At 35.2% G+C, this 26720-nt stretch overlaps 3 protein-coding genes and 4 long non-coding RNA genes across 8 annotated transcripts; 4 read left to right on the top strand and 3 right to left on the bottom strand.

Moving 5' to 3' along the window:
• Positions 1-2363: 2363 nt before the first annotated feature.
• On the bottom strand, positions 2364-4349 carry LOC104736662 (uncharacterized). Its single transcript, XM_010456678.3, has 7 exons — positions 4085-4349; positions 3938-3995; positions 3725-3851; positions 3469-3638; positions 3101-3380; positions 2808-2974; positions 2364-2709 (listed from the first exon to the last, which is right to left on the bottom strand). Exons 1-7 carry the CDS (start codon positions 4172-4174, stop codon positions 2546-2548), a joined length of 1056 nt encoding a protein of 351 aa, XP_010454980.2. The 5' UTR covers positions 4175-4349; the 3' UTR covers positions 2364-2545.
• Positions 4350-7268: 2919 nt separating this feature from the next.
• LOC109128454 (uncharacterized) lies at positions 7269-7990 on the top strand. Its single transcript, XR_002034850.2, has 2 exons — positions 7269-7492; positions 7668-7990. It is a non-coding gene; the product is annotated as an uncharacterized LOC109128454 (long non-coding RNA).
• Positions 7991-9854: 1864 nt separating this feature from the next.
• On the bottom strand, positions 9855-13250 carry LOC104736659 (uncharacterized). Of its 2 annotated transcripts, XR_015578289.1 has the most exons (7): positions 12903-13250; positions 12600-12691; positions 11858-11939; positions 11689-11784; positions 11416-11549; positions 11052-11335; positions 9855-10754 (listed from the first exon to the last, which is right to left on the bottom strand). It is a non-coding gene; the product is annotated as an uncharacterized LOC104736659 (long non-coding RNA). The 2 variants fall into 2 exon arrangements; XR_015578290.1 differs by lacking the exon at positions 12903-13250 and having other exon boundaries at positions 11052-11280; positions 12600-12734.
• Positions 13082-14058, top strand: LOC147929451 (uncharacterized). Its single transcript, XR_015578291.1, has 3 exons — positions 13082-13212; positions 13317-13392; positions 13931-14058. It is a non-coding gene; the product is annotated as an uncharacterized LOC147929451 (long non-coding RNA).
• A 2586-nt stretch (positions 14059-16644) lies between these two features.
• On the top strand, positions 16645-20038 carry LOC104727520 (uncharacterized). Its single transcript, XM_087481812.1, has 4 exons — positions 16645-17068; positions 17659-17715; positions 17813-19529; positions 19607-20038. Exons 2-4 carry the CDS (start codon positions 17684-17686, stop codon positions 19880-19882), a joined length of 2025 nt encoding a protein of 674 aa, XP_087337938.1. The 5' UTR covers positions 16645-17068; positions 17659-17683; the 3' UTR covers positions 19883-20038.
• Positions 17740-20343, bottom strand: LOC147929450 (uncharacterized). Its single transcript, XR_015578288.1, has 2 exons — positions 20123-20343; positions 17740-18141 (listed from the first exon to the last, which is right to left on the bottom strand). It is a non-coding gene; the product is annotated as an uncharacterized LOC147929450 (long non-coding RNA).
• A 2446-nt stretch (positions 20344-22789) lies between these two features.
• Positions 22790-24548, top strand: LOC104738221 (putative mannose-1-phosphate guanylyltransferase 3). Its single transcript, XM_087481811.1, has 4 exons — positions 22790-23015; positions 23239-23304; positions 23406-23645; positions 23747-24548. Exons 1-4 carry the CDS (start codon positions 22905-22907, stop codon positions 24404-24406), a joined length of 1077 nt encoding a protein of 358 aa, XP_087337937.1. The 5' UTR covers positions 22790-22904; the 3' UTR covers positions 24407-24548.
• Positions 24549-26720: the final 2172 nt, after the last annotated feature.

Below are 26720 nucleotides of genomic sequence, written 5' to 3'. Positions count from 1 at the left end.
TTTGACTTTTGAGAGACAGTTCACTAAAGGACAGTTGGAGCTCTTGAAGGAGAGTTTCTTGGATTAATGGGATGGGTTGACAGGGTTGTCATGGTTGACGGAGTCGAGGAAGATATACGTCTCTACCATCATATGTTACATCGCCATCACAATCAGTTCTTTTGCAACCCCTTTACTTGTGATATAAGATATCGAAGTGTCTTGCAGATAGATGGCGACAAGTGTTCACTACATCACGATTTCAGCTCTTATATTGTGTCATAAAATATAGAAAATCTATTGATGATAAGTCGATGAACATGCAAAGGTGCATGGTCCGACGCGAGAAAGGGAAGGTGAGTGGCTAGAGGAGGTTTAAGGAATTTTGGCAGAAGAAGATTCTTTTGATGACAGTCTTGTGGAACAATGATGGTATGGACGAGCAGACTTGGGAGCAAGAGGCGAGGATTAATACAAGGTTCAAAAAGTGTTTCAAGAACCATGTCGAGGCTTTAGCTTGTCTGACCTTGGCCCAGTTGTCGTTTTGATTGTTGGTGAGGTGAAGTCCATGGCTGGAGGGAAATAATGAAGTATTTCAACCCTATCTCTCTTGATGCTTGGTCGCTTAGGGGTGGTTGGTTGTGTGACTAAGTACGAAGATGAGGTGGTATTCGAGATACATGATTTAAGTGAAACTTATTCCTGGAAGTGGAGACAAGTGGCTTGTCTCATCGAAATTATAGGTTTCGCTGAGATTGTTCTTGTGTGTTCTGTGTGAGAATTGGGAATCTGGGTGCGATCTATTCTTGCGTTGGCATGGGAAAGGATGTACTATGAAAGTTTCTAAGAATAGAAATTTCTAAAATAGAAGTTTCTATAAAAGAAAAGTGTTAAGGTAGATTTAGTCAGGAAATATACTTGATGGCATCATACTCGTTTGCTCTATGATCGTGTGGGCCTAACTCATGTGATACCGATAGCGCGATGGACTTTGTTGCTAGAGGGTGGGAATGGTATGTTAGCTTTGGATGATAATCCAAGGGTGCTCTTTAGCGTGACGAAATATGAGCGAGATTTTGAGACTCCCTGGATACCATAGCTGTGTAGTGAGCCGGTATGTCTCAAATGTTGCGACCTGAGAGCGAGGGGAGTGGACGTGAGTAACTTCCTGGATGTCGTAGCTTAAGGCGGATAGTCTGATAGTGAGCAGATATGTATCATCGGTTTCAACCGCAAACGAGAGAAGCACTAAATTGTTGGAAAATAGCATCTAGGTTGGGAGTATATTGACTAGAGGAAGACCTCTGAAGGTTCAGTCGAAAGGTGCACAGACTGTTGCGACGGTTGCACGGTAAACCTTGGTCGATGATGTCTTGTCTGGTCGGAGGACGTGGGGGCCATGGTGGCGGTTGCACGGAGGTCTTCGGCGGATGGACGGCATTGCAGGATTTGAGGATGAATCCTTGTTGGTGGGGAGAATTATAACACCCACGAACAAGAAGGAGGGTTCAGTGTAGGTGTCGGTCGACACCATCTATTTCAGATTGGTCGGTTTAGTGTTTAATCACGGGTTTGATTTGTTTTAGGTGAAGTAAACCTAGGGCTTCATTTTTAAGGAGCATAAATTGACACCACTTAGGTTTTTGGAGTCCCTTTTGTCGTTTGAAGAGTTAGGGAAAAGAGAGAAAGTTTCCAAGTGAGTTTCTGTTAAGTTTGGTGATTTTTCTTGAGAGATTCTTCCTTGTGAGTGGAGATTTGTGGCTGAGGATGTGTTGGGGATTGTTGTGTGTTATTCTCGTGTTTCTAGAATCAAAATGTTCTTCCTAAAAGGTGAGTGCATGACCATGACTTATCTGAGCATGAGATCTTTGAGTCTTCTATGATTTGGTGGATTGATTTCTTGCTTGTTGTGTGATTTTTGTGATTACCATGGCCTTTCTTCACTTTTGTGTTGTTCTTGAGCCAGTGGTGGCTTTGGAATTCGAGTTGCGGTCGATCGCGGCGTATGGAATTAGAGTTAGGGAAACAATGACGATTGATGCCAGGAACATGTCGGTCGACACTAATTGCGATGTTCTGGGAGTGGTTGATGAGAGTATTGGTTGACACTAAAGGTTTGTATTGGTCGACACAATTTGAGTATCGGTCGACACTAGTGGCCGATGTCAGTCGCCACGGATACTCAGCAGATGGTTAATGTGTTTCTTTTGCTTGATTGGTTTGATATGACTTGCTTGTATATATTTTTTTTTTGTAATGTAAGTCAAAGTAAAGTGTGATCTTAAAATAAAACAAACGAGAAGGAAGAAGTTCTCTTTTTCGAATAGTCAAGTCTATTCTTATAATTAAACACACGAAACTTTCCCTTACCTCCATATTTCATATATTTTAAAACCAAGAGAGTTTTATTTCATTGATAACAAAACAGAAAGATAAAGAAAACTCAGCGAAACAGAAATGTTGATTACATTACAAGCATCACCGACTTCACCTTATTACAAACTCATCAAACGTCGTCCCTTTATTCATATGATTATTTTGACCAATGATAAAGAAGTAGCAATGTTTAAGCGGAGACGATGTTGGTCACAGAGACCTTAACCATCTCAGCTTCAAAGATAATGGCATCATTCACCAAATATCCTTTCGATGCATCCTTTAAGTCTGCTATCAATATGATATTGTTCACTCCCACACCATAACCGCTTCCAATCGGGTACCAAGCTGCAGCTGCAAAGAAAAAAGAAAAAAAACGAATTCATATCATTAACTGATTTTTTATAAAGGGATAAGGATAAACATGTATTTTTGATAAGTTGTTCTCTTACAATATATTTGTCTGTGGTTGGAGCTTCGTTGATTCTTTAACCGTAGATTAACGGCTCCCCAAGTGTTAGTTGCAACTGCGTTTGCCTTATGGCCTTGAGCAAATAGGAAGAGTGGAAGTGCATGTGGTCTTCCTCCTCCATCTCCTTTGGGGTTAAATCCTAGTCTCCTGATTCAACATTAACCAAAACCGTTATTAAGCACGGTCATTTCAGAATTCACATATAACAGTTGCAAGCATTGAGATTAATTTGAACTTAAGTCCAAAAATATATGAATCCCAAAAAATACTAACCAGTATCTGTCTTCAACGAGGAAATCATCAGAGTAGTAGAACTTATCTTCTAAGTTAGAGAAATGAAGTATCTTCCAAGTGAAAACATTGTTTGGAGGGTTTGATATGAATGTGACTTTCTCTTGTTGTTGGGCCGGCTTAACGATAAAGATCTCAGCACCAAAAGAACCAGTGTCTTGCTCAATGTACCCTTCGTTCGTGTTGTGAAATGTAGGAAGAGCAATCAACTGTCCGAATCCCCATTCTTTTTTCGCACTGTTGTATCGCTTCACTGTTCCATCTACAATCCACAAATATCTTAAAATAATTAGACTAACATTTATGAGATCCTAATCTTAGCAAAGATATGTACTTTTATTTAAAAGTACCTGTAACAGTCAAATATTTGTTTAGCTTCCCATTGTGGACAAAGAGTTTGAGATCAACATTAACTTCCCAGCCTAGTGGAAGAGACTCTGTCTCTTCGATCCTCGCGTAAAGTGAAATAAAACCATTTCCACCGTCGTTTGGATTACCATTCACGTACAAAACTAATCTCCTGATTTTTTTTGGTTTCGCCATAAAAACAAACTCAAAATATAGAAAAAAATTTTAAAAAGGAAAGAGTGAGTGTAAGATCTTCACCATTTGTAACCAGCAGCCTCAAAAACAGAGGACTCGTAAGGTTCTCCTCGTCCTTTAATCACTGAGAAGCTTGTTATTGTCACTATCTTACTCGATGGTCGCTCATCCCTCAACACTCTTGTCACTCCTGTCAACAGATAAAAATTCCAAGAAAATCAAGAAATGGTTTTCAGTTTTCACCAAGAAAGGTTAAAGAAAGACAAGAAAGTGTACCAAGATTAGCCGTGAGACTGTAAGAACTGTTGGACTCTATTCCCCTGCCCCCTGTGACCTGTTTATTGTTTCATTAACTGTTAAAAACTACTATGTTCGAGTCATGACCTGATCAATCGCAAAAGAGCTTAATAAAATAATAAAAACCTGTTTAATGAGGAGCTCAGCGGAAGAGGTAGTGATGAAGAGAAAAAAAACAAGAGATATGAAACCTAGACACCATTTTTGATTATCCATATTTTGAGATCTATCTTTTGTTTATGTATTTTGTTTTGGGAAAGGTACCTACACTAATATAGGCAGAGAAAGATACACGAGGGTTACTTCTTTACTTGAGTTTAGTTGCCATTATAAAATTCCGAACGTGGATTTGTCGTGGGGAAAAAGAAAAAATAAACTCTACTCATTCATTAAATTGTTTTTGTTTGACTTTTGAATATGTAACTGTAAGGTATAGGATTCGATTTGGTTATTGTTATTTTAATGCTTTTTCCAAGCACCCTGGTTATTATTTAGCAATATTTATGTGGTTTTGTGAGAGATTTCGAAGTAGTGGGTGGCAAATGTGCAATCTATATTTGGCTTTTTTTAGCGAAACGTTGTACACGAGATATTATTGTAATGATCGACTCAGTGTCACTTAATATAATCATAATTAGATTATCACTATCACCGACGTATTCATAAGTATCCATACATGTAATAATTTAATTGAGTATCACCGATTTATCGAATTTTATATAGATACGACAACAACGTCCACGTTCAATCCGAAGGCTTTTTTGGATCAATTGGGGAAAAGTGTAGATGTTACATTTCATGGGCAACACAATATCAGCTGAGTATCGATCCATGTTATTTTTATTGTACTTTAACTCTTTTTTTTTTACAAGTATGTTATTCATTCATAGAACAATCGAACCAAGCCAATTGTAATAAGCCAAATATTGTACACATCTATTAAAGTAAACATATCCACTAAAACATATTGAAAGCCCAAAAGTCTAATTAAGGAAATCTAACACTAAAGAAAAAGGAGTCGACAGCACATATGACACATAACAGAAAGAGAAAACAAGTTGGATGACACGTGGGAAGCCAAAGAAGATGGAATCTCCAATAACCGGTCGATTCCGGAAAGCTTCAAATCTGGTCGAAGGCGCCGGAAAACTTACTCAATTCTTGTGTCAGATCTCAAGCTTCGTCGAGAGAATTAAAGGCGAAATTCCAAATTTATGTTTTTGACGAGAATATGACTCCACTTTATGCAAATCTGCAATTATTCTTCATCTTCTTCTTTAAACAGATGCTTTTAATCTTCAAGGACATTATCTAATTTACCAAACACTACAAGAAAACATGCATTTTGGGACTTTAGTTTGTGACTACTTTTTTGGTCACAAAAAAAAGACACTTATGTGACTACTTTAAAACGCATAAACGACTGCAGCATAAACAGTTGAAAAAGCTTTGCTTATTAATGACGATATAAAGTGGTAGCACAACAGTCTCATCATAGAAACTAGATTGCGACTCGTTTGCGACGAAAATAGTTTGGTCGCAAAATGATCACAATTTGAGACCCATGTGCGACTATTATTTTAGTATGTAAAATAGTTATAAATTAGTTGCAAATGTACTACTCTTTTGCGACTAACACTTGAAGGATTTGCGACTAACACATGATTTAGCTACTAATTTGAGACTATTTACCCACTCTTAATTTTTTTTAAAATCAAAATTTCGCATTTGAAATTTATTTACATGTTTAGTTATATGTTCATGCTTTGATTTGATTGAACTTAGTTATAATAACTTTGTCAAAATCTTAAATATCAATGTTTACAAACAAAACATGCATAAGATTCAAATCTAAGTTAAGTGTTACATGTTCTTTTATGAGAATGTGTAGGAATTTAGAAAATTTTCAAAACTAAGTTGTGAAAACAAAGTTTTGCCAACTTTTACTAATATATCTACTATATACTACTAATATGAGTGACTTATAGTAACAGTTTTAACCATTATGTGTAGAATTCAAGATTTTGTCTTGTGATGTATATCAAATCGTCACAAAATAGTCACTGTTTGTGACGAAAATGCAACAAAAAAATTTTATGACTATGTTGCTACTCTTTTGTGACTAATTTGCTATGAATATTGCGACTACTTTGCATCTCCTTAGCAACTCATCAGGATTTAAAATATGTAATTTTACAATATTGAATGACTAATATGATAAGTTAACTATTTTTGCATTGATTTGAACTAATACATTTATATACTCTTTCTAAATATATTAATTTTACATGTTTTAGTTAAAATATTTGTAAACAACAAATCATGTAGAAGATGCTACATAGGTTTTTAAAGTAAGGTTATGTAATTAAAACAAAAAAACTTACCAAATGATTATTTTACCTATTAAAATTAAAGATATACTTCACAATTGGACTATAAGTGCTTCTAAGTCTTATGATTATTGTATTTTGATCTCAAAGTTAATAAATATAGAAATATTGGTTTGTGACTCATACTATTGCGTCACAAAAGAGTCATTATTTGTGACTAAAATGTAACTGAAAAATGTTATGTTACTACTCTCTTGTGACTAATTTGCTACGATTTTTGGGACTACTTTGCCTCATTTTAGCATCTCTTTTGGGATTTAAAAAAGGTAATTTGACAATACTGAATGACTAATATGTTAATTTAACCAATTTTGCATTGATTTTAACTAATACATTTATATATTTTTTTTAAAAACATAATTTTACATGTTTTAATTAAAATTTTTGTAAACAACAAGTTATGTAGAAGATGGTACATAGGTTTTTAATGTAAGGTTATGTAAGTTAGAAATTTTTTTACCAAGTCATTGTTTTGCCTCTTAAAATTAAAGATATACTTCACAATTGAACTATATGTGCTTCTAAATGCTCATTGCCAATTTATTCTAGTCACTTTTTTTCTTTCTTAATTCTAAAATCATAATTTTTAAAATTCTAAACGATTTAATAATGTAACTATTATATATAATCAAAATTAAAATCCTCAATTTTTTATTTATAGATCTAGTCGATTTAAATTAAAATCAAATCTAATACTTTATAAATCCTAAACTTCTAATTTCCGAATTATGATACAACATGATGGCAAATTACCATAATTTATCAAAAAGAAAAAGAAAAATAAGGAAAACATCTCATTGGCTAATCTTAAATGGCAAGGATTGTCTTTTGGTGTGTCATCCACCGTTGATAGATTCAATCGAATTGAAAAAAATCATCTTTGTTTTTCCTTCCCTTCTGTTCATTTTCTTCTCTTCATTGTATCTTGCTAGAAAATCAATTTTATTTGTTTCTTCTTTCTCTCTTCTGTTCTCTTTGCCTCCTTCTTCTCTTCGTTAAGTGAAATCTAGAAACTCAAAAAATAAATAGTTATCACAAAAAACTCATAAGATACCAAAGTCTTCATGGGCAGAGCCAAACGCTGTCTCTGCGTCGGCCACCAAATAAAGTATGGCGACCGCATCGGTGAAGACGGTGGAAACAAGTTTGTCTCTTTCTCTCTCAAATATCCTTCTTAATCTACTTATACGTATGTATTTACTTGAGATTAGAGCTTGTAATGGTTTTGCTATTCAGATCTAGTTTCCCAACACATATTTACTGAGATACATCTAGGGAATTCCTATGAGTTTTAATTATCTCCTTGGTTTGTATTTTAGATTTCATCGGCAGATCTAAAGAATCAGTGTCAAGAACGACGACGGAGGTGGTAATGCAAATGGAGGACCACCATTGAAGATGCCTCCGCCGTTCACCACCAATACATCTCGAATTCTCCACCGTCGCATCTTTGACACTCTGGTCGCCGCATCTCCGTCTCCGGCCACCATATTTCTGTCTCCGGCCACCACATCTCGGTCTCCGGCCACCACGTACATCTTTGTTGCCGCCTCTGCGTTTTGTTCTCTGTCGCTATATAGATATATACATGTATTTTCTGTTTGTAATGAGCATAATTACGAATAAAATTATTTTTAATTTCCTTTTTTAGATATATTTTTTTTTCCTTCTATAGTTCGTCGCAAAAACGTCACTAATATTGAACTTCCGATACCATCAAAATTTAGTCTCTATTTTAAGTCACAAAAAACTCACTACATATATAAACTCACTACATATATAAGTCACTAATTAGTCTCTAATATATGACTACATACTAGAGTCTTAACTTAGTCGCAAATTTGAGACCCTTAAATGAGGTCACATAGTGGTTGGTATTTTGCGACTATGTTGGGACCAAAGAAATTTGCAACCAATTTTTAACGATCATCTTAAATAGTCGCAAAGTAGTCGTATATAACATATTTGCGACTATTTTAGGACGATATTTGGAGTCACAAATGACATGTTTTCTTGTAGTGAAACATAGACTTGCTTTCATCAAAACCGTTTCGAATCTAAAGTTTTTTTTTTTTGACAAAGGCTGGTAATCTATCGATCCAAGACAAACTCTGATCAATTGGACAGCAATTTTAGTCAAATCCAAAACAAAAAAAAACCCCAACTGATAGTAGTAACACCAGATAGAAACCCAACCGATCTTGCTATGGAAACCGATATCGTTAAATGAAACCCATCCACATGTGTTATAGAAACCACCTATGCCGGAGACAAAGCTGGCACATGTGCCATGGAAGCCACATATGCCGGAGACAAAGCCAGCCACATGTATCAAAGAAACTGTTGAAATATGATCATTTGGTTGCTCCTGCGAAAGACCAAAACTACAAGAATCAGAAGATGGTTGAAGAAAAGTCAAAGAAATAGAAGAATTAGAAGAAGAGGTTTTTGGAGAAGAAGAGCTCGAAGAAGAAGAAGAAGGTGATGTCTTCAAAGTAAAGCGGACTTGTTCTTTTGTGTTTTGGGCCTACAGATTTATTAAGGCCTAACTAGTTAATTATCTAAGCTTTTGTGTGTGTTGTCGTAAGTTTAATGATTAGGGTCTAAGAGGAGATCAGTAGGGTTATTTACAGTTTTGAGGAGTTGTAGGGTGGCTTTAGGGTGTTGTTATTGTACGTTTTAGGGTCTTGAGTGTTGGAGGGCATGCATCCCTTGAGAGTTCTTGAGGTATTAAATATGTGAATGTTGGTGTTGTATGAAGGTATTGGAAAAGAAATGAAAATAAGTTTTTGAGACAGAATGTGATCTATTGTCAAATAAAACCTAGTGTGCACTCAACCACGATCCAGTGGTGTCATCGTAACACTTCAGGATCGAATCCACAGAGACCAAACGATGCACTATGAAATTATATAGACCGAATATAGCTAAAGAAAAGAGAAAGTTTGTGTTTCAAGTAACCGATTAAAAACAGAAAATAAATAAAGTTTTGAAATCAAGGAGAGATATTGGGCGTAGGGAATCAGTTAGGGGATACAACCACAAATTTAGATGATAGATTAGAAAAGCATTAAACACCGTTCTTAAACTCAAATCACAATTATAAAGCTAACCTACTTCCGCAGTGTTAGCTAACTATGCAAATAAATAACTAGAACCTAAACTTCTGTTTGGATCTAGCTAAACAAGCAAGCATTAAAGTTCAAGTTTGATTTGTTCACAAGGTGCATCAACTTCAACTTCTGTTGGCTAAGGTCCACCTTGCTCACCTATGTTTCTTTCAAGTAACTCAACAACACTTTCGGTGCCACGATGAATTGAACCTAAGATCTTAATCTAGGTGATCAGTCTAGCTTAAGCATTAAGAACAACAATAGATGAAGAACAATAAGATCAATCCCAAATCTAACAACCTAAGTTTAGAGAATCATAAACCCCTTTTTGAAACCCGAAACCCAATAGTAAAACTACTCAGACATGGAAGTAAAAGAACAACAAATCAAAGATGAAGAAAACATAATTGAATTGCAAAAAGAAGTAAAAGAGTTCAGAATTCTTCTCCAAAGGGTTAGAAAGTATAAGAGATCTTCTCCCAAAGCATACAAGTACTATAAAAGTTATCTTTCTAGAGGTCGAGCCTCGTGCTTAAATAGTAAAATAAAACCCTAAAATTTGGTTTAAAATGAAAAAGGAAAAGTTGCTTTGGTTTCGGATTGGTCGATCTGAATGTGGATCAGCCGATCCAGGATGCCTTTTTTCCTGTGTTTGCTCCATCTGCTTGTTAGTCCGATCAGTCTTCACCAAATTGGCTCCAGATGCTTGATTTCATCCCCAAAACACTCAGTTTCCTTCAAAAGCAACCTAGAACCTGTACAAACTCATAAAAGACCAAAAAGACTCTAAAAGCACACTTTGACTCAATAAAAGACTCAAAACAAACCTAAAAACTATGGTTAAAACCTATAAAATACAAACACATTAGAATGTTCTGAAACGTTTTGAGGAAAATCAAGAGAAAGAGAAAAGTAAACCTATTTTGCAGTGATTCTCAACATGGTAGCAGAGCTCTAGCTGATCTGTGGAACCTGTGCAAGTTTTTCTAACGGGTAGTAAAAATTCGAGTGTTATGGCAATTAACCTGAAATCCTCACAGCTTGTGGCTGTGTTTGATGGTCAAAATTACGAGTTTTGGGCGGCAAGGATGCGTGAAACTCTTAGGAACAAGGATCTATGGGATATGGTCAAAGAAGGTGTCCCAGAATTATCATCATCCAAAGTCTTAGAGACTCCCAGAGCAGAGCATTTAAAGGAAGCTGCAAATGTGAAGGATCTCAAAGTCAAAGATACTTCCGCTCTTCAGATCATTCAACATGCGGTTGCTGATTCTATCTTCGACAAAATCCTCTCTGCAACAACGACCAAACAATCATGGGATCTTCTATAGTACTCCTACCACGATAATGAGAAAGTTAAAATAGTTTGGCTTCATTCTTTAAGAAGAGATTTTAAGAATATGAAAATGAAAAAGGGTGAGAAAGTAAAATCTTACTCATATATAATTCAAGTTTTTCCTAACCAGATGATGGCTTTAGGAGAAGGTAGATATGATTTTAATTTGGTGTCAAGGTATTCGTTTCCATACCAAAAAGTTATGCTTCTTTATCATCTCTTATGGAGGAAACAAAAGATCTAAGAACTGTTACCTTTGCTGAGCTTATCGGTTCTCTTGAAGCTCATGAGAAAAAAGTTTTTTCCGGTGAAGAAAAAGACACAGATGGAGCGTTTGTGGCACGTTTCAGTAACCAGAAATCAAAAGGCAATGAGAGGGGAAGCTCAAGTCAGTATGGCTTGAGAGAAAAAGGTGGTGAGGTGTTTGTAAAAGGGCAACTCATAATGAAGAAGTCTGATTTATCAAGCATGGGAGAAACATGCCTGAAGCCAACAACAACAATAACTTCAGCAACAGAGAAACTAGACGATGTTTCAACTGTGGGAAGCAAGGGCATATCATGAGAGATTGCAAAAAAAGAAAATCTGAACAAGCTGAAGTAAATCAAGAACAAGAACCTGAGGAGGTAAAAGAGGTAGAAGAACAAGCATATTAAATGTTCACAGCAAGACTAGCAACTCAAGAATCGTTTGAAGAGGATACTTGGCTCATTGACAGTGGATGCACTCACCACATGACTCCAAACAAGCATCTGTTCATCAGAATCTATTCAACTTTCAAGGTACCAATTCTAATTGGAAATGGAGATGTTCTTATGTCTAAAGGAAAAGTCGATGTTGAGATTATGACTTGAAAAGGAAAAACAGTCATTAAAAATGTCCTTTTTGTACCTGAAATCACCAAGAATTTGTTGAGTGTTTCTCAGATGATTGAGAATGGATATGAAGTTGTTTTTAAACAACACAGCTGCGTCATTCTTGACAAAGCTGGAAAGAGTATAGTTGAAGTTCAAATGATCAAGAACAGTTTTCATCTCAAGATATCTTCTATTAGAGAAACCTTAATGGTGGTGGCTCATGATATACATGAAGGGTCGTCTCCACAAAAAGCTCCCAACGTCAATGGTTCAAACCTGAGCAAGCTGTCATCAAACAAGCAAAATATCATGGAATCTGAGATCAAGCCTATAAAGTATCTGGTAAGGCAGAATAAGTCTGAAGCTAGTGATCAGAAAGGTTATGTATCTTTCAAGAAGATCGAGCCTGCAGAGTCATCTCATCAACAAGAGAAGAAGGTAAATTTAAAGAGTAAAGTTGATGACGAATAAAGTTCAACAAGAAAAATCAGAGTAGTGATGACAAAAGTCAGAGAAAGAAAATAATGCTAGAGAATAAGGAGACTACTAGGAAGCAATTCAAAAATGCAGAGCGGACCTATGAAGAAGGAAATCAGAATCATGAATCAAAGTTCAAAGGATTCAATTTTCAGAACCCGACATACAAAAAGAAATATAGCAAAGATTTCAAGATTAAACATCAAATCGAGAAAAAGACAAATCAGTTACCTGTGTTTAGAAAATCACAAGACATCAAGTTCAGTGTTTAAGTTTGGAGACTTAACGTTTGATGAAAAATATATTCAGAAGATAGAAAACCTCAAATCTGTGAAGATTTATGAAGAACGAAGAGAAGTGTGTGAGACTATCAACCAGGAGGGAGATAAGAGAATTGGAGAAACCGAAGGAAAACAAGTGAGATGAAGAAAAGTCCATTCAAGATGGAAAGTAAGAAATTGAACCAACCTATGAGCTATGCTGATGCTTTGAAGAGAGCTCCTCCATTGTAGACCAGAGAAACAAGAAAAGAAGAACGCTTCAAAATCTTGAGCTGAAATCTGAAGAGCAACACAAAAGATCAAGAGGGAGTGTTGAAATATGATTGTTTGGTTGCCCATGGAGGGCATACGTCCCTTGAGAGGTCTTGAGGTATTAAATATGTGAACGTTGGTGTTGTATTAAGGTATTGAAAAAGAAATGAAAATGAGTTTTTGAGAGAGAATTTTCTGAAGCGTTTTGAGGGAAATCAAGAGAAAGAGAAAAGTAAACCTGTTTTTGAGTGATTCTCAACATGGTAGCAGAGCTTTATCTGATATGTGGAACCTGTGCAAGTTTTTCTAAAAGAGTGAAGTAAAAGGGTAGTAAAAAGTCGAGTGTTATGGCGATTAACGTGCAATCCTCACAGCTTTTGGCTGTGTTTGATGGTTAAAATTCCGAGTTTTGGACGGCAAGGATGCATACAACTCTTTGGAACAAGGATCTATGCGTACAACTCTTTGGAACAACAGATCTGAAGCGTGTTGGCTCCATGGCTCCATCATCGTTTCTTAGATCTGTTGCCGTTTCCACATTTTAGCCAGTGAGTTTGCCCCTAATTCTTCTTAGTGTTTGATATTTTGATTAAGGATTCACCAATAATCTGGATTTTGGGAGTAACGCGAAAGGAGAGTCTCCAAATTACAGGAGTGGACAGATCTTTCAAGACCACACAACCACGCTCGCGGATTCAAAGTCATCATATCAAAATAATGGTTTCTAGGTCTGTTTGGGGAGTGTTTCTATCTATATTTAATTTTGTTCATCTCCGTTTTAATTTGTTGACCAGTGATTGAATTGTGTTCTCTTATTTGTTTCAGGTTTTGATAGGTTTTAATTTCAAGTTATGTGCTTGTCTAATGGTTTTGTGAAATCTGTGAATTAGAGATTTATCTTAGTTTTGCCGATTTCGTGTTTGGTTGCGTATGCTTCAAATTGTGGAGAGTGAGCAGCTTTTAAGAGTGGTTCTAGGTTTGATTTGTTCATATATATGAAAGTGTGTTGTGCTATGTGCATCGGTCAACAGAGAAACTCTCCTCCCTTTTCATTCATTGTATATCTATGTATAGTGGAGGTGTGTTTTCCTTTAAAATCTTTGAACTGCTTTTTTGTTTCATCTTTCGAGAACTCTTGAGTTCTTATATGCAAGGTTAATTACAGGATGGTTCACTTTTGTTATTGGATTGGTCATACTTCATATGATGGGCATCGAAACCCATATTGGTTTCTTCTTGTTGATTTTGTGTTTTGGGTTTTTGTAGAGTGAAGAAAACAGAGGACAGGTTGCCTAGTACTATAACAGAGTTGGATTTGAGGCATCTTCCGCAACTGGTTGAGAGGAAAGATGGTGGTCAAGCTTGGATTCAGATGATGGATCGTTTCACTTCTGGTATGAGAAATTAAGCTTGGTTTAGAGAACGTAAGCTAAATATTATTTGTTCTTTTGTTGTGTGTTTGAAGATAAAGATTTTTTTATCTTTGTCTTGAATGTTGAATGGATCTTTTGTGCTTTGTTTTACAATGGTCCTACTGAGTATAGAAGCAGAACTGTGTTTGAAGATGCAACTCCTCACATTGAAGCTTCTTTGTTTTTCATGTGTTTGTGTAATTTTGTTGCAGGTTGAAGCGGATTACATAATGATATCAAAGAAGTTTCAAGGTATGGAAAATTCACAAGTTTAAATACAAGAGTTGTTTGAATTTATTTTTGATTATGTTATTTTTACTTTGTCATATAGATATTTTGTATTCCTGTTTCATATAAATATAATAAATATATAATTTTTATTAAATTATGGCATGTTTCTCTTTTAATTTGTCAAATTATCCAAAACCAAAAAAAAATCCACAAAATTGTAATTTCAATAAAATTTAGTGTAACAATTTATAGCAAAGTACAATTGCTATTACTCAATATACAATTGCACAGTAAAAAACGCAATATTTGATGAAGACACAATAGCATGTATTAAAGTGCTATCTAATGTGTCTGACCTATTATCGCAGGCGATGATAGAGCGTTTACTAAACGCTATAATATTGTTCGATAGTGTTTTTCCGATGCTAAGAATAGACGATTTTCTTGTAGTGAGTCGAAAGATACTTCCGCTCTTCAGATCATTAAACATGCGGTTGCTGAGTCTATCTTCGACAAAATCCTCTATGCAACAATGGCCAAACAAGCATGGGATCTCTGGAATACTCCTACCAAGGTAATGAGAAAGTTAAAATGGTTAGGCTTCAATCTTACGAAGAGATTTTGAGAATCTGAAAATGAAAGAAGGTGAGAAAGTCAAATCTTACTCAGATAGAATTCAAGTTGTTGGTAATCAAATGAGGGCTTTAGGAGAAGGTAGATCTGATTATAATTTGGTTGTCAAGGTATTGGTTTCCATGCCAAAAAGTTATGCTTCTTTATCATCTCTTATGGAGGAAACAAAAGATCTAAGAATTGTTACCTATACTGAGATTATTGGCTCTCTTGAATCTCATGAGAAAAAGATTTTTCCAGATGAAGAAGAAGACATAGATGAAGTGTTTGTGGCACATTTCAATAACCATAAATCAAAAGGCAATGAGAGGGAAAGCTCAAGTCAGTATGGCTTGAGAGAGAAAAAAGGTGGTGCGGTTTTTGTAAAAGAGACACTCATAATGAAGATGTCTGATTTATCAAGCATGGGAGAAACATGCCTGAAGTCAACAACAACAATAACTTCAGCAACAGAGAAACTATAAGCTGTTTCAATTGTGGGAAGCAAGGGCATATCATGAGAGATTGCAAAAACAGAAAATCTTAACAAGCTCAAGTAAATCAAGAACAAGAACCTGAGGAGGTAAAAGAGGTAGAAGAACAAGAATATCAAATGTTCACAGCAAGACTAGCAACTCAAGAATCGTTTGAAAAGGATACTTGGCTCATTGACAGTGGATGCACTCACCACATGACTCCAAACAAGCATTTGCTCTTCAGAATCTATTCAACATTCAAGGTATCAATTCTAATTGGAGATGGAGTTGTTCTTATGTCTAAAGGAAAAGTAGATGTTGAGATTATGACTAGTATAGGAAAAAGAGTAATTAAAAATGTCCTTTTTGTACCTGAAATCACCAAAATTTTGTTGAGTTTTTTCCTGATGATTGAGAATGGATATGAAGTTGTATTTAAACAACACAACTGTGTCATTCCTGACAAAGCTGGGAAGAGTATTGCTGAAGTTCAAATGATCAAGTACAATTTCCATCTCAAGATGTCTTCTATTAGAGAAACCTCAATGGTGGTGGCTCATGATATACGTGATGGGTCGTCTCCTCAAAAAGCTTCCAACATCAATGGTTCAAACCTGAGCAAGCTGTCATCAAACAAACAAAATATCATGAAATCTGAGACCAAGCCTATAAAGTACCTAATAAGGAAGACTATCAAGCCTGTAGAGTCATCTCATCGGCAAGATCTAAAAAAGGTAAATTTAAAGAGTAAAGTTGATGATGAAGAAAGTTCAACAAGAAAAATCAGAGTATCGATCAGCAATGGCACAAGTCAAAGAAAACAAATATTGCTAGAGAATAAGGAGACTACTAGGAAGCAATTCAAAAATGCAGAGCAGGCCTATGAAGAAAGAAACCAAAATCAGGAATCAAAGTTCAAAGGATTCAATTTCCAGAACCCAACATACAAAAAGAAATCAAGCAAAGAGTTGAAGATTCAACATCAAATTGAGAAAAAGGCAAGTCAGCTACCTCTATTTAGAAAATCACAAGACATCAAGTTCGGTGACATTAATTTTGGAGACTTAAGGTTTGATGAAAAGGATATTCACAAGATGGAGAACCTCAATCTATGAAGATTGATGAAGAACGAAGAGAAGTGTGTGAGACTATCAACCAAGAGGGAGATAGGAGAATTGGAGCTGGCATGCATGTCACCATACGTGTCGAGATAGTTTACAAAGTATTTGTTTACAACACTACAACAAATATGTACATTGATAGCAGACGGATATAGCTCATTTTCCGTCACTGCTATGAAAGATGAGATTTTTTTTCGCTTACTTTTTAATAGCATCTTATTAACGCTATGATAGGAAAATTATGTAGCGGGAAACAAAAGTGACTTTTGTCCGCCAATACTTAGTGAAATTATTCACTTAATCGCCAAATAAAAAAAAAACCCAAAAACTCGACACACTCTCTCTCTCTCTCTCGTTACAACCTAAGCTCAACCTAAGAAGATTTCTTCTTCTAAATTCTCTGTGTGTGCTCAAATTCTTCTAAATTTCTTATCAATTCTTCAGTTTTATCGCCGTTTGTGAAAAGCCCCAATTTCGCCGTTTGTGAAAAGCCCCAATTTCGCCCTAAATCTCCATATCCATCGCAATTGATAGCTCGAATCCATTTTTGAGGCATGTCTTTCTTCTTCCTCCTAATTTCGTTATTTGTTTCGATTATTTGTGATTTCAAACAGCTTTTGATTTCGATAAGGGTCAGATTTAGTTATCTGTTTTGTTAGGGTTCGATTTATCTAGATTTATTTCGTTATCTGTTTTTTAGGGTTCGATTATTTACAGATTTTGAGAATGTGGAGTTTCGAATCCATCTGTTTTGTTAGGGTTCGATTATTTACAGATTTGACTCAAAAATAGCTTTTGGATTTGAGTATTTGCGCCTTCATAAACTGAACGATTTTTTTTTTTTCCCAAGTGTTGGTGATTGAAATGTTGGGGAACTGAAGCTTCTCATTTCTCTGTACTCACACAACAGGTTAGTATCACTCAACCAATAGTTAAACATTATTATTACACACGAATATTGGTGATTGCTATGTTTTGTCCTTTGAGTCTGATTCGTATAAATAGTGATTAGATTAGTGAGATTTTACACAGTTAGATATTGGTTTAAGAGCATCTGTATGTGTCTGAAGTAGTGCAGTATTGTCTGAATTGTTGCTTAATGTGAGCTTTGTATAATATGTATCTCTATTTTATCTATAAAGGTTAAAATTTATATTATAACATATAATGTTGGACAAGGCATGGGTGCATCTATGCAGGTAAGGAATTATATTTCATAATTAGGTTTTATTTTGGGTTTGGATACTTTAAGATGTTCTTTTAGTTATGATTTTTTTCTTTAATTATCCATTGAAGAGCTGATCCTGGTTATAAAAGTGGAGCTTGGAAATTTGTAAGGGATGTGTCTGCGGCTTTAGGTGACATAGAAATGATAATATGTCCTTGTAAAGACTGTCGTAATGTAGTACGACAGTTAAACAGTGTTGTGGTTGAGCATCTTGTAATAAGAGGGATGGATGAGGCATACAAGGTGCATAGTGATTGGTATCATCATGGAGATGTGAAGTCAGTAGATGAATTTCAAAGTAAACCAACTCAGTGGAATGAGGAAGTTTTTGAGTTATATAAAGCTGCTGAATTTTTTGATCAAGAGTTGGCTTTTAGAGGTGACTTAGCTGACCAACCTGTGGGCGACTTAAGTGAGATTGCAGAGGGTGAGGACCAACAAGAGGATGAGTTCCTTGCAAAGATCCGGGATGCTGAAACCCCACTATACCCTAGCTGTTCAAACCACAGCAAGTTATCGGCTATTGTGACTTTGTTTAGGATTAAGACACATAATGGCTGGTCGGATAAGAGCTTCAATGAACTGCTTCAGACATTGCCAAGCATGTTGCCAGATGGTAATGTCTTTCACACATCATTGTATGATGTCAAGAAATTTTTAAAGAGCTTTCATATGGGATATGAAAAGATCGACGCATGTGTTAATGATTGCTGCCTCTTCAGAAAGAAGTTAAAGAAGCTTGATAAATGTCCCAAATGTAATGCTTCACGGTGGAAGACTAATAAGCGGACTAATGAGGTAAAGAAAGGTGTCCCACAGAAAGTATTAAGATATTTTCCAATTATACCAAGGCTGAAGAGAATGTTCAGATCAGAGGACATGGCTAAGGACTTACGGTGGCATTACACTAACAAGAGCACTGATGGAAAACTTCGACATCCAGTAGATTCTGTTACATGGGCTCAGATGAATGAGAAGTATCCTTCATTTGCAGCTGAAGAAAGGAACATACGGCTTGGGCTGTCCACAGATGGATTTAATCCATTCAACATGAAGAATAGTAATTATAGTAGCTGGCCTGTGCTATTGGTAAACTACAATTTGCCTCCTCACCTTTGTATGAAGAAGGAGAATATAATGTTGACATTATTGATTCCTGGTCCACAACAACCAGGTAATAATATTGATGTCTACCTAGAACCTCTTATTGAGGATTTGAATCATCTGTGGAAGAATGGAGAGCTAACGTATGATGCTTTTAGTAAAAGTACATTTACTCTAAAGGCAATGCTTCTCTGGACCATTAGTGATTTTCCTGCGTATGGAAATCTTGCTGGTTGTAAAGTAAAAGGTAAAATGGGATGTCCTATGTGTGGGAAAAATACTGATAGTATGTGGTTGAAGTTTAGCAGGAAACATGTCTACATGTGTCATAGAAAAGGTTTGGCTCCAACACACAGATATAGGGAAAAGAAGACTTGGTTTGATGGAAAAGTTGAGCATAGGAGAAAGTCAAGAATTTTAACTGGTCATGAAGTTCATCAGAATCTGAAAAACTTCCAAAATGATTTCGGAAATGTGAAAAAGGCTGGGATGAAGAGAAAGAGAACTGTCTATAAAGAACCAGTGTTTGCATCGCAGGCCAAATCTGCATCGCAGGCCAAATCTGCATCTATGTCTTCTAAGTCTGCATCTGGTTCTGAGTCTCCTGTTGATGATGCAACGGGTCCAATATCACCAATAAAGAATACTTTACCATCACAGTCTCCTCTCAGGAAGTCTCCAGTAAGTGTTTTCATATGTTATGAAGTTGTTTTTGTTAATTATATGATGACTGATGGTTTATATTGTAAACATGGCAGCGCATTAATAAAGTTATTTCCAAGGAGAATAAGAAGTGCAAGTTGATGGATTTAACTGAAAAGAATAGGGTTGTGGCTGAAGGACGATGGGGAACAAATGATCCAGAACATAAGGTTCACTTTACTCGCTTGGGTTCTAATGCAGTTAAAGTGTGGATAGATGTTGTGAAGGTGAAAAATGTAAAAGTTTGGAGGCCATCCGATGAAATAGAGATTATTGAAGATGCACTTAGCTCCTGCATTGCTTGGCCAGAGAACAAGGTCATTATGTCTTAAACTGATGGTTTTATTGTGTAATGTTAAGTACTTGAGATTGCTTGTTTATTTTGGATGTTCTTGAGACTTTGATGGTAAACTGATGTTCTTGAGACTTTTGTTATGTATTTTGGATCTGAGACGTTTATTAATCAGATTTTATGAGATTTTATAAAACAGGTTATGTGTGCTATAATCACATATCAGAAAATGCTATAAAAGTACAGGTAAACGTTATGATAAAAGAATATACCATAGCACAGTAAACAAGATAAAACAGCATTTCGCAACAGCTATATTAGATATGTATAACATAGCACGAAAAATTAAATATTGTATAAATTTTTGCAAAATTATAATCTTGATAATACAGCAGTTTATTAGAGCTATGCTATAAAACTATAACATAGCACGAAAAAACAAATGTTGTATAAATTTTTTCAAAATTATGATCTTGATAATATAGCAATTTCTTAAAGCTATGTTATATTTTTATAACATAGCATACGTAATAAGTGCTATTGTATATGGGGTACATATAATAACAGTGCCCTAAAACAGCGCTCATGAAAACGCTATCAAAGACCTATGATAGCGTTTTTCTCTGGTTAACAATGTGCATATTTGTTGTAGTGTTGCAACTACATGTGTCATATGTGTCGATGTAAAGCTGGCTTGCAGTTACCCTTAGTAAGTTGCATCAATTAGTGATACACTCTTTTTTTTTCTTTGATTAAGGAAAAAATAAGAAAAAGCTCCAATATAATTTCATACATAGATGATTTTTTTGATGTTTTATTGAGTGTTTTGGCCGATAATTTGTAAACAAAGATCAATTCTTATTGGTTGATAATAAAAATAATAATAATAATAATGTACAGTACGCACTAGTAAAAAAATTCCGTATAGCTACGATATAGGCACAAAATTTCGTAGCTAATTTCGTATCAGCCACGAATATTAGTCATTAACAAATAACATGATTGTTTCGTAGCTTTTTGTAATTTTCGTGACTAATTTTATAGCTATGAATTTTATCTGAGACAATTTCGTCACTAATTATAGCCACAAATTTTATTTGTGGCAATGTTGTGACTAAATAAATTCACAAATTATGTTTATGATTAAATCATGGCTATTTATAGTCACGAAAATATCACATAACTTAATCGTAGCTTAAGTATCTACAAAAAGCGATCAAATTTCAGTGACTGTTTTATTTTTCAAAAAAAAATATATTCAGTATATCCTAACTTCAAAAATCCTAAATTTTAAACACAGACTCTAAAATCCAAATGTACACCAAAAAATCTAATTACTAAAGTATACCCTAAACCTAAGATCCAACACTTGTAAATCATACATCCAAAATTTAAACCATTATATTCACATGAAACTAATATTTAAAACCATTTACATGTATACTTTCCATAAAATCAATTTTTTTAAAAGCCAAACAAATATATCAAATATAATTAATTTTTAACCCCAAAAAAAAAAATATGATCATTATAATAACTTAAATATATAACAATTAATTTTTAAATATTAATCATCACTCTATAAAATTATAACTGTAAACCATAAATAATTATTAAATATATTGAACAAAAAAGAAAATAGATAATAAAACATATACAAAATGCAACCAAAGATACTAACTTCTCATTGGTCGTTCCACATAGATGAGGATCACTGTGTAATTGATTATCCACCGTTGATAACACTAAATCTAACGGACAGAAATACTCTTATTTTTCTTTTTTTCTAAGCAAAGCAATAAATGTCTTCTCTTCTACATTCATACGACCCTTAACTTTCTTCTTTCTTACCTTTTTTTTTTTTCTTCTGGGCAAACATCTCTTTCTTTTTCTTCTTCTCTATTTCCAATGACTAATCTTTTCTTTGTTTCTTTTTTTTCCAATGATCTAGTTATTCGAGCCTCTGACCGCGTTTTTGAGACGTCGTTCACCACCACCACAAACGTAGTGAGAAGCACAAGTTTGGAGAAGTTCAGCGGCGCAGAGATGGAGTTCGATCCAAGTTCTGTATGCTGCAATTGCTTTAAAGACAACGACGAAACCATCATTATCCACCACCACCACTTTAGAGAAGACGAACAGGGAAGCTTCAGATCCTAGATCCATTTTCCAACGAAACCCTCACCATCCAGCCACCATCACTTTACAAAGAAGAACAAGAAAGCCTCAGATCCTAGATCCGTTGCCCAACAAAACCCTCACCCTCCATCTCCAGCCACACGAGATCACCGGAGAGGCTTGACGGAAGAAGCAGCGCCTCTGTTGAAGCATTTTTAGTTTATTTTATTAATTAAAGTAATTATGCTTTTGTAAATACTTTTTTTTGATAAATAAATCATTTCATATTTAATTTAACAATTGTTTTTTCTGTTTTTTTTTTTTTTTAAATAAAATCATGAATACTTTAAGTGGCTATTCCGTGATAACTCAATTACGAAATACGCGTAGGTAAATCGTGACTACACAGCTACGAAAAAGCCAGGAAAAAAAAGAAGTCACGACGCCATAACCATCAATTTTTTTAGTGACCATTCGTGACTATTACAACATATAGCCACGAAACCCGATCGAGTATTCGGGTTTTTGGATTTTTAGGTTTTCAAAATTAAACATAAAAATCGTTCGGATTTTTTATATTATCAGGTCGGATTCAGATATTATCCGTTCGGGTTCTAGTAATTTGAATATACCTGAATTCAAACAAATCATAAAAAAAACTAAAATCACAAAATGGTTTAAAATGCACTCATGTTCAAATCTCTTTAAAGTGTGCTTTTACTTTTAATTCAGATTAGTTCAGATCTTTTTTTCGAATTCGGAAAATACCCAAACCCGATTGGATATTCGAATCTTAGAGATACTAGACTCGATCCAATATTACATACCACCCGAACCAAATTGACTATTTCAGGTTTGGGTTTTGGGTTCAGTTAATATGCCCACGGCTATGAAGAAGCATAATATAATACAGGAATCAATCAATCGTAATATAGTTGTGCAGAATGAAGGCTCTTATTCTCGTTGGAGGATTCGGAACCAGATTGAGGCCACTTACCTTCAGCATGCCCAAACCACTTGTTGATTTTGGAAACAAACCTATGATTTTGCATCAGGTAGGTAGCTTATTCTTCTTCTTCTTCTTCTTTCACAGTTTTTTTTTTTTTTTTTTTTCTCATTAAACGAGCAGATTGACGCAGGGGTTGACTGATGTTGAATTATTAGTTTCTTCTTTTGTATTTGTATTTTGTAGTAATGGTTCATCATTTGTATCTTGCTTCCTTGGTGCAACTCTATTTTTCCCAGTTTCTTCTTTTTCTCATTATGATGCATTCGCAGATTGAAGCTCTAAAAGCTGCTGGAGTGACTGAAGTTGTATTAGCTATCAATCACCAACAACCAGATGTAACATTCCGTAACCACAACTATATTACGATTGATTGATTATTCCGTGTAAATTAAATTATTCATCCTCCTCCTTTCTCTTTTGGTATTTTTTCTTTCAGGTCATGTTAAATTTTGTGAAAGACTATGAGAAGAAGCTAGAGATTAAGATCACGTTTTCCCAAGAAACTGAACCGCTTGGGACGGCAGGGCCTCTCGCGTTGGCTCGGGATAAGCTTGTCGATGAAACAGGCCAACCGTTTTTTGTACTAAACAGCGATGTTATCTGCGAATACCCGTTGCTCGAGATGATCGAATTCCACAAGACTAACAACGCTGAAGCTTCAATTATGGTGACCAAGGTGAAAAAAAAGAACATTTTATGCGGTTTTTTTGAAGTTGAACATTTTATGCATTTATCTGTTAATAACTTTGATACTTCGTGCCTTCTATTATTTAACAGGTTGATGATCCTTCCAAGTATGGTGTGGTGGTTACGGAGGAAGCTACGGCGAGAGTTGAAAGTTTTGTAGGGAAACCAAAACATTTTGTGGGGAACAAGATAAACGCTGGGATATACCTCCTGAACCCATCTGTTCTCGACAGGATAGAGCTGAGACGGACTTCGATAGAGAAAAAGATATTCCCTAAGATAGCTTCAGAGAAGAAGCTTTACGCGATGGTGCTACCTGGCTTTTGGATGGACATTGGTCAACCGAAAGATTACATAACCGGGCAAAGAATGTACCTTAACTCCCTCAGAGAAAAATCTTCACAGGAACTGGCGACAGGGGATAACATAATTGGGAATGTTCTTGTGGATGAAAGTGCGGTCATAGGAGAAGGTTGCTTGATCGGACCTGATGTGGTGATTGGTCGGGGATGTGTGATTGATTCAGGTGTTAGATTGTTGGGTTGTACTGTAATGCGTGGAGTTTGGATCAAGGAACATGCGTGCATCTCTAATAGTATCGTGGGATGGGATTCGACTGTTGGAAGGTGGGCTCGGGTTGTTAACATAACGGTTCTTGGCAAAGATGTTCATGTTGCCGATGCAGAGGTTTACAACAGCGGGGCTGTTATCGAAGACCAAGCGTCTGTGAAACCGGAGATCGTCATGTGACTTTTATATTCAGTATCCAGAGCTCTGTTGTGTTGTATCTATATTAGTCTTCTCGTTTAATCTATGATGACTAGCATAATAAAAATGTGGGTATGTAATTTGACATAAGTGACTTATTTAATATTTCGGTTAAAGACATAAATGACGCATTGTTTTTTTATCAGTAATCACATTAGTCAATTTCAAAAGGGAGCATGACACTGAATGTACAGTTTAGTTAATCAAAGGTTTAGAAGGAACTCGCAAAAAAAAGGAGCATCTGTCTTTTTGTTTATGGCCTTATTGGGTCTTATTAACTAAAATGATTCTCATTATTGTATATATAGTTGATCACATTACCATGATGATGATGATAACATTTTACTTCATAATGATTCTCATTATTTTCACATTATTGCTGCCGTTTCTGCCATTGTTCTCATTGTCCAGTTTGTTCTCATAATGATTCTTATGTTAGTTTTTGAAACAATCAGTATGAAGTCGTTTTGTGTTTTATTGTCTAGTTTGATTCAGTCAATAAGTCTTGTGTTCCTGATATGTAGGAGGCAAGTACTAGTAGTTGCAGTTTTCTAGGAACTAGATTGTTAAGCTCTTTAGTCTATTTAAGAGACAAAGAGCATTCTGGATTTTAATAAGAGAACGACGAGTATTTTCAGATCCTCTTAGATTTGCTTGGTTTTACCTCTAACAAGTGGTATCAGAGCAAATCACAAGGTACTTCTCGTAATTTCAAAACAAACAGTGTGATCAAAGAAACGTGAGAATGAGTGATAAGGAGATTAGCATTCCTAAGTTCGATGGAGATTATGAGCATTGGACAATGCTAATGGAGAACATGTTAAGGTCGAAAGAGTGGTGGGATCTCATTAAGACGGGGATCACGAGACCAGAGCGGAATGTCATTCTGTCTGGACCACAAAGAACCGAGCTTGCCGAGATGAATCTGAAGGATCTTAAAGTGAAGAATTATTTATTTGCCTCCATAGATAAGACGATCCTTAAGACCATTGCAAAGAAAGACACCTCCAAGGACATTTGGGACTCCATGAAGACGAAGTATCAAGGGAACTTGCGTGTTCAGAGTGCTCAGCTGCAGAGACTGAGAAGGAATTTCGAAGTGATGATTATATTTGATAATGTAAAATATTTTTTATAAATTTTGTATTCGTACACCTTATTAAGTATACAGAGTCTGTACATCTTATTAAGTGTACATGTATCTGCACACATTATGTATAGGTATCTGTACACATTATAATGTGTGCAGATATCAAGTGTACAAATGAATAATAATACACAAGTTTAATCTGTACAGTTCATTTAGTCTAATTATATATATCTTAATATACATGTTTTTATCCGTACAACTGATATATAATATGTTCAATATAAATGAAATAAAAATATTTATATGTGTGTAATAATTATGTATACTAAAATGCTGTATGGATATCCTATGTACAGTTACCCTTTTGTAATTTCGTAATACTACAATATACCCCACTTTTTTTATCTATCTCACATCTCTTATATTATACAAACAGTATAAGTCATCTATTCCTCCAATTATAAATAGTAAATGTACTACATTTTCAATTAAGTTTTGAAAATGTACTATTTTGCCAACAAACCCCAAAAATAAACAGTTCTTAGATCTTCTCCATCGGTAAACTCTTAGAGGAGTTTTAAGGGTTTTGAATCAAAAAAATAAATCAGAAGTAAAGAAAAAACTTAAGGGAACCCCCTATATAGTATACCGAATTATGTTCTAAGAGACGCTACGTGTCTTAATCTTGTTGGTCGAACTAAATAATACAAAAGGAAAAAAAAAATCTCTCTACACTCGATTTCTTTTCCTCTCTCTCTCTTTCTCTCGCGATTGAATACCCGAAACGACGAAGAAATTTGGAATCAGAAGAAGGGTTTGGAATCGAAGGATAGTTGAATCAGAGGAAGAAGGGTTTGAATCTAGAGATGATTGGCGAAGGCGATTGACTCGGCGGATTACTTTGGCGATAGACAAAATTGAGTCCAAAATTTGGACATGGATGTGATTTCAAGTAGGAGTTGAAATAATCGGAAGAGATTGAATCAATTGGAATCACAAGGTAAGTTTCTCAGATTCTTAATCAAATAAATCTTCTTAATGCCACAAACTCCAGATTCTTAATCAAATAAATCTTCTGTATTCTGTTTTGATTCTCTTTGGTCTTTGATTTGAGTGTTAATTTGTTCTCCAAAGGAGGTGTCTCTACAGATTCAATTGAATATGCAGAAGAAACAGGAATTTTCTGAATATAGGGAGAGGCTTTTG

This window comes from Camelina sativa, chromosome 13 (genome assembly GCF_030686135.1).
Source record: "Camelina sativa cultivar CO46 ecotype springtype chromosome 13, ASM3068613v1".
Taxonomy (NCBI): Eukaryota; Viridiplantae; Streptophyta; class Magnoliopsida; order Brassicales; family Brassicaceae; genus Camelina; species Camelina sativa.
Note: the sequence above shows the minus strand (reverse complement) of the source record. Positions and strands in the feature narration are given on the sequence as shown.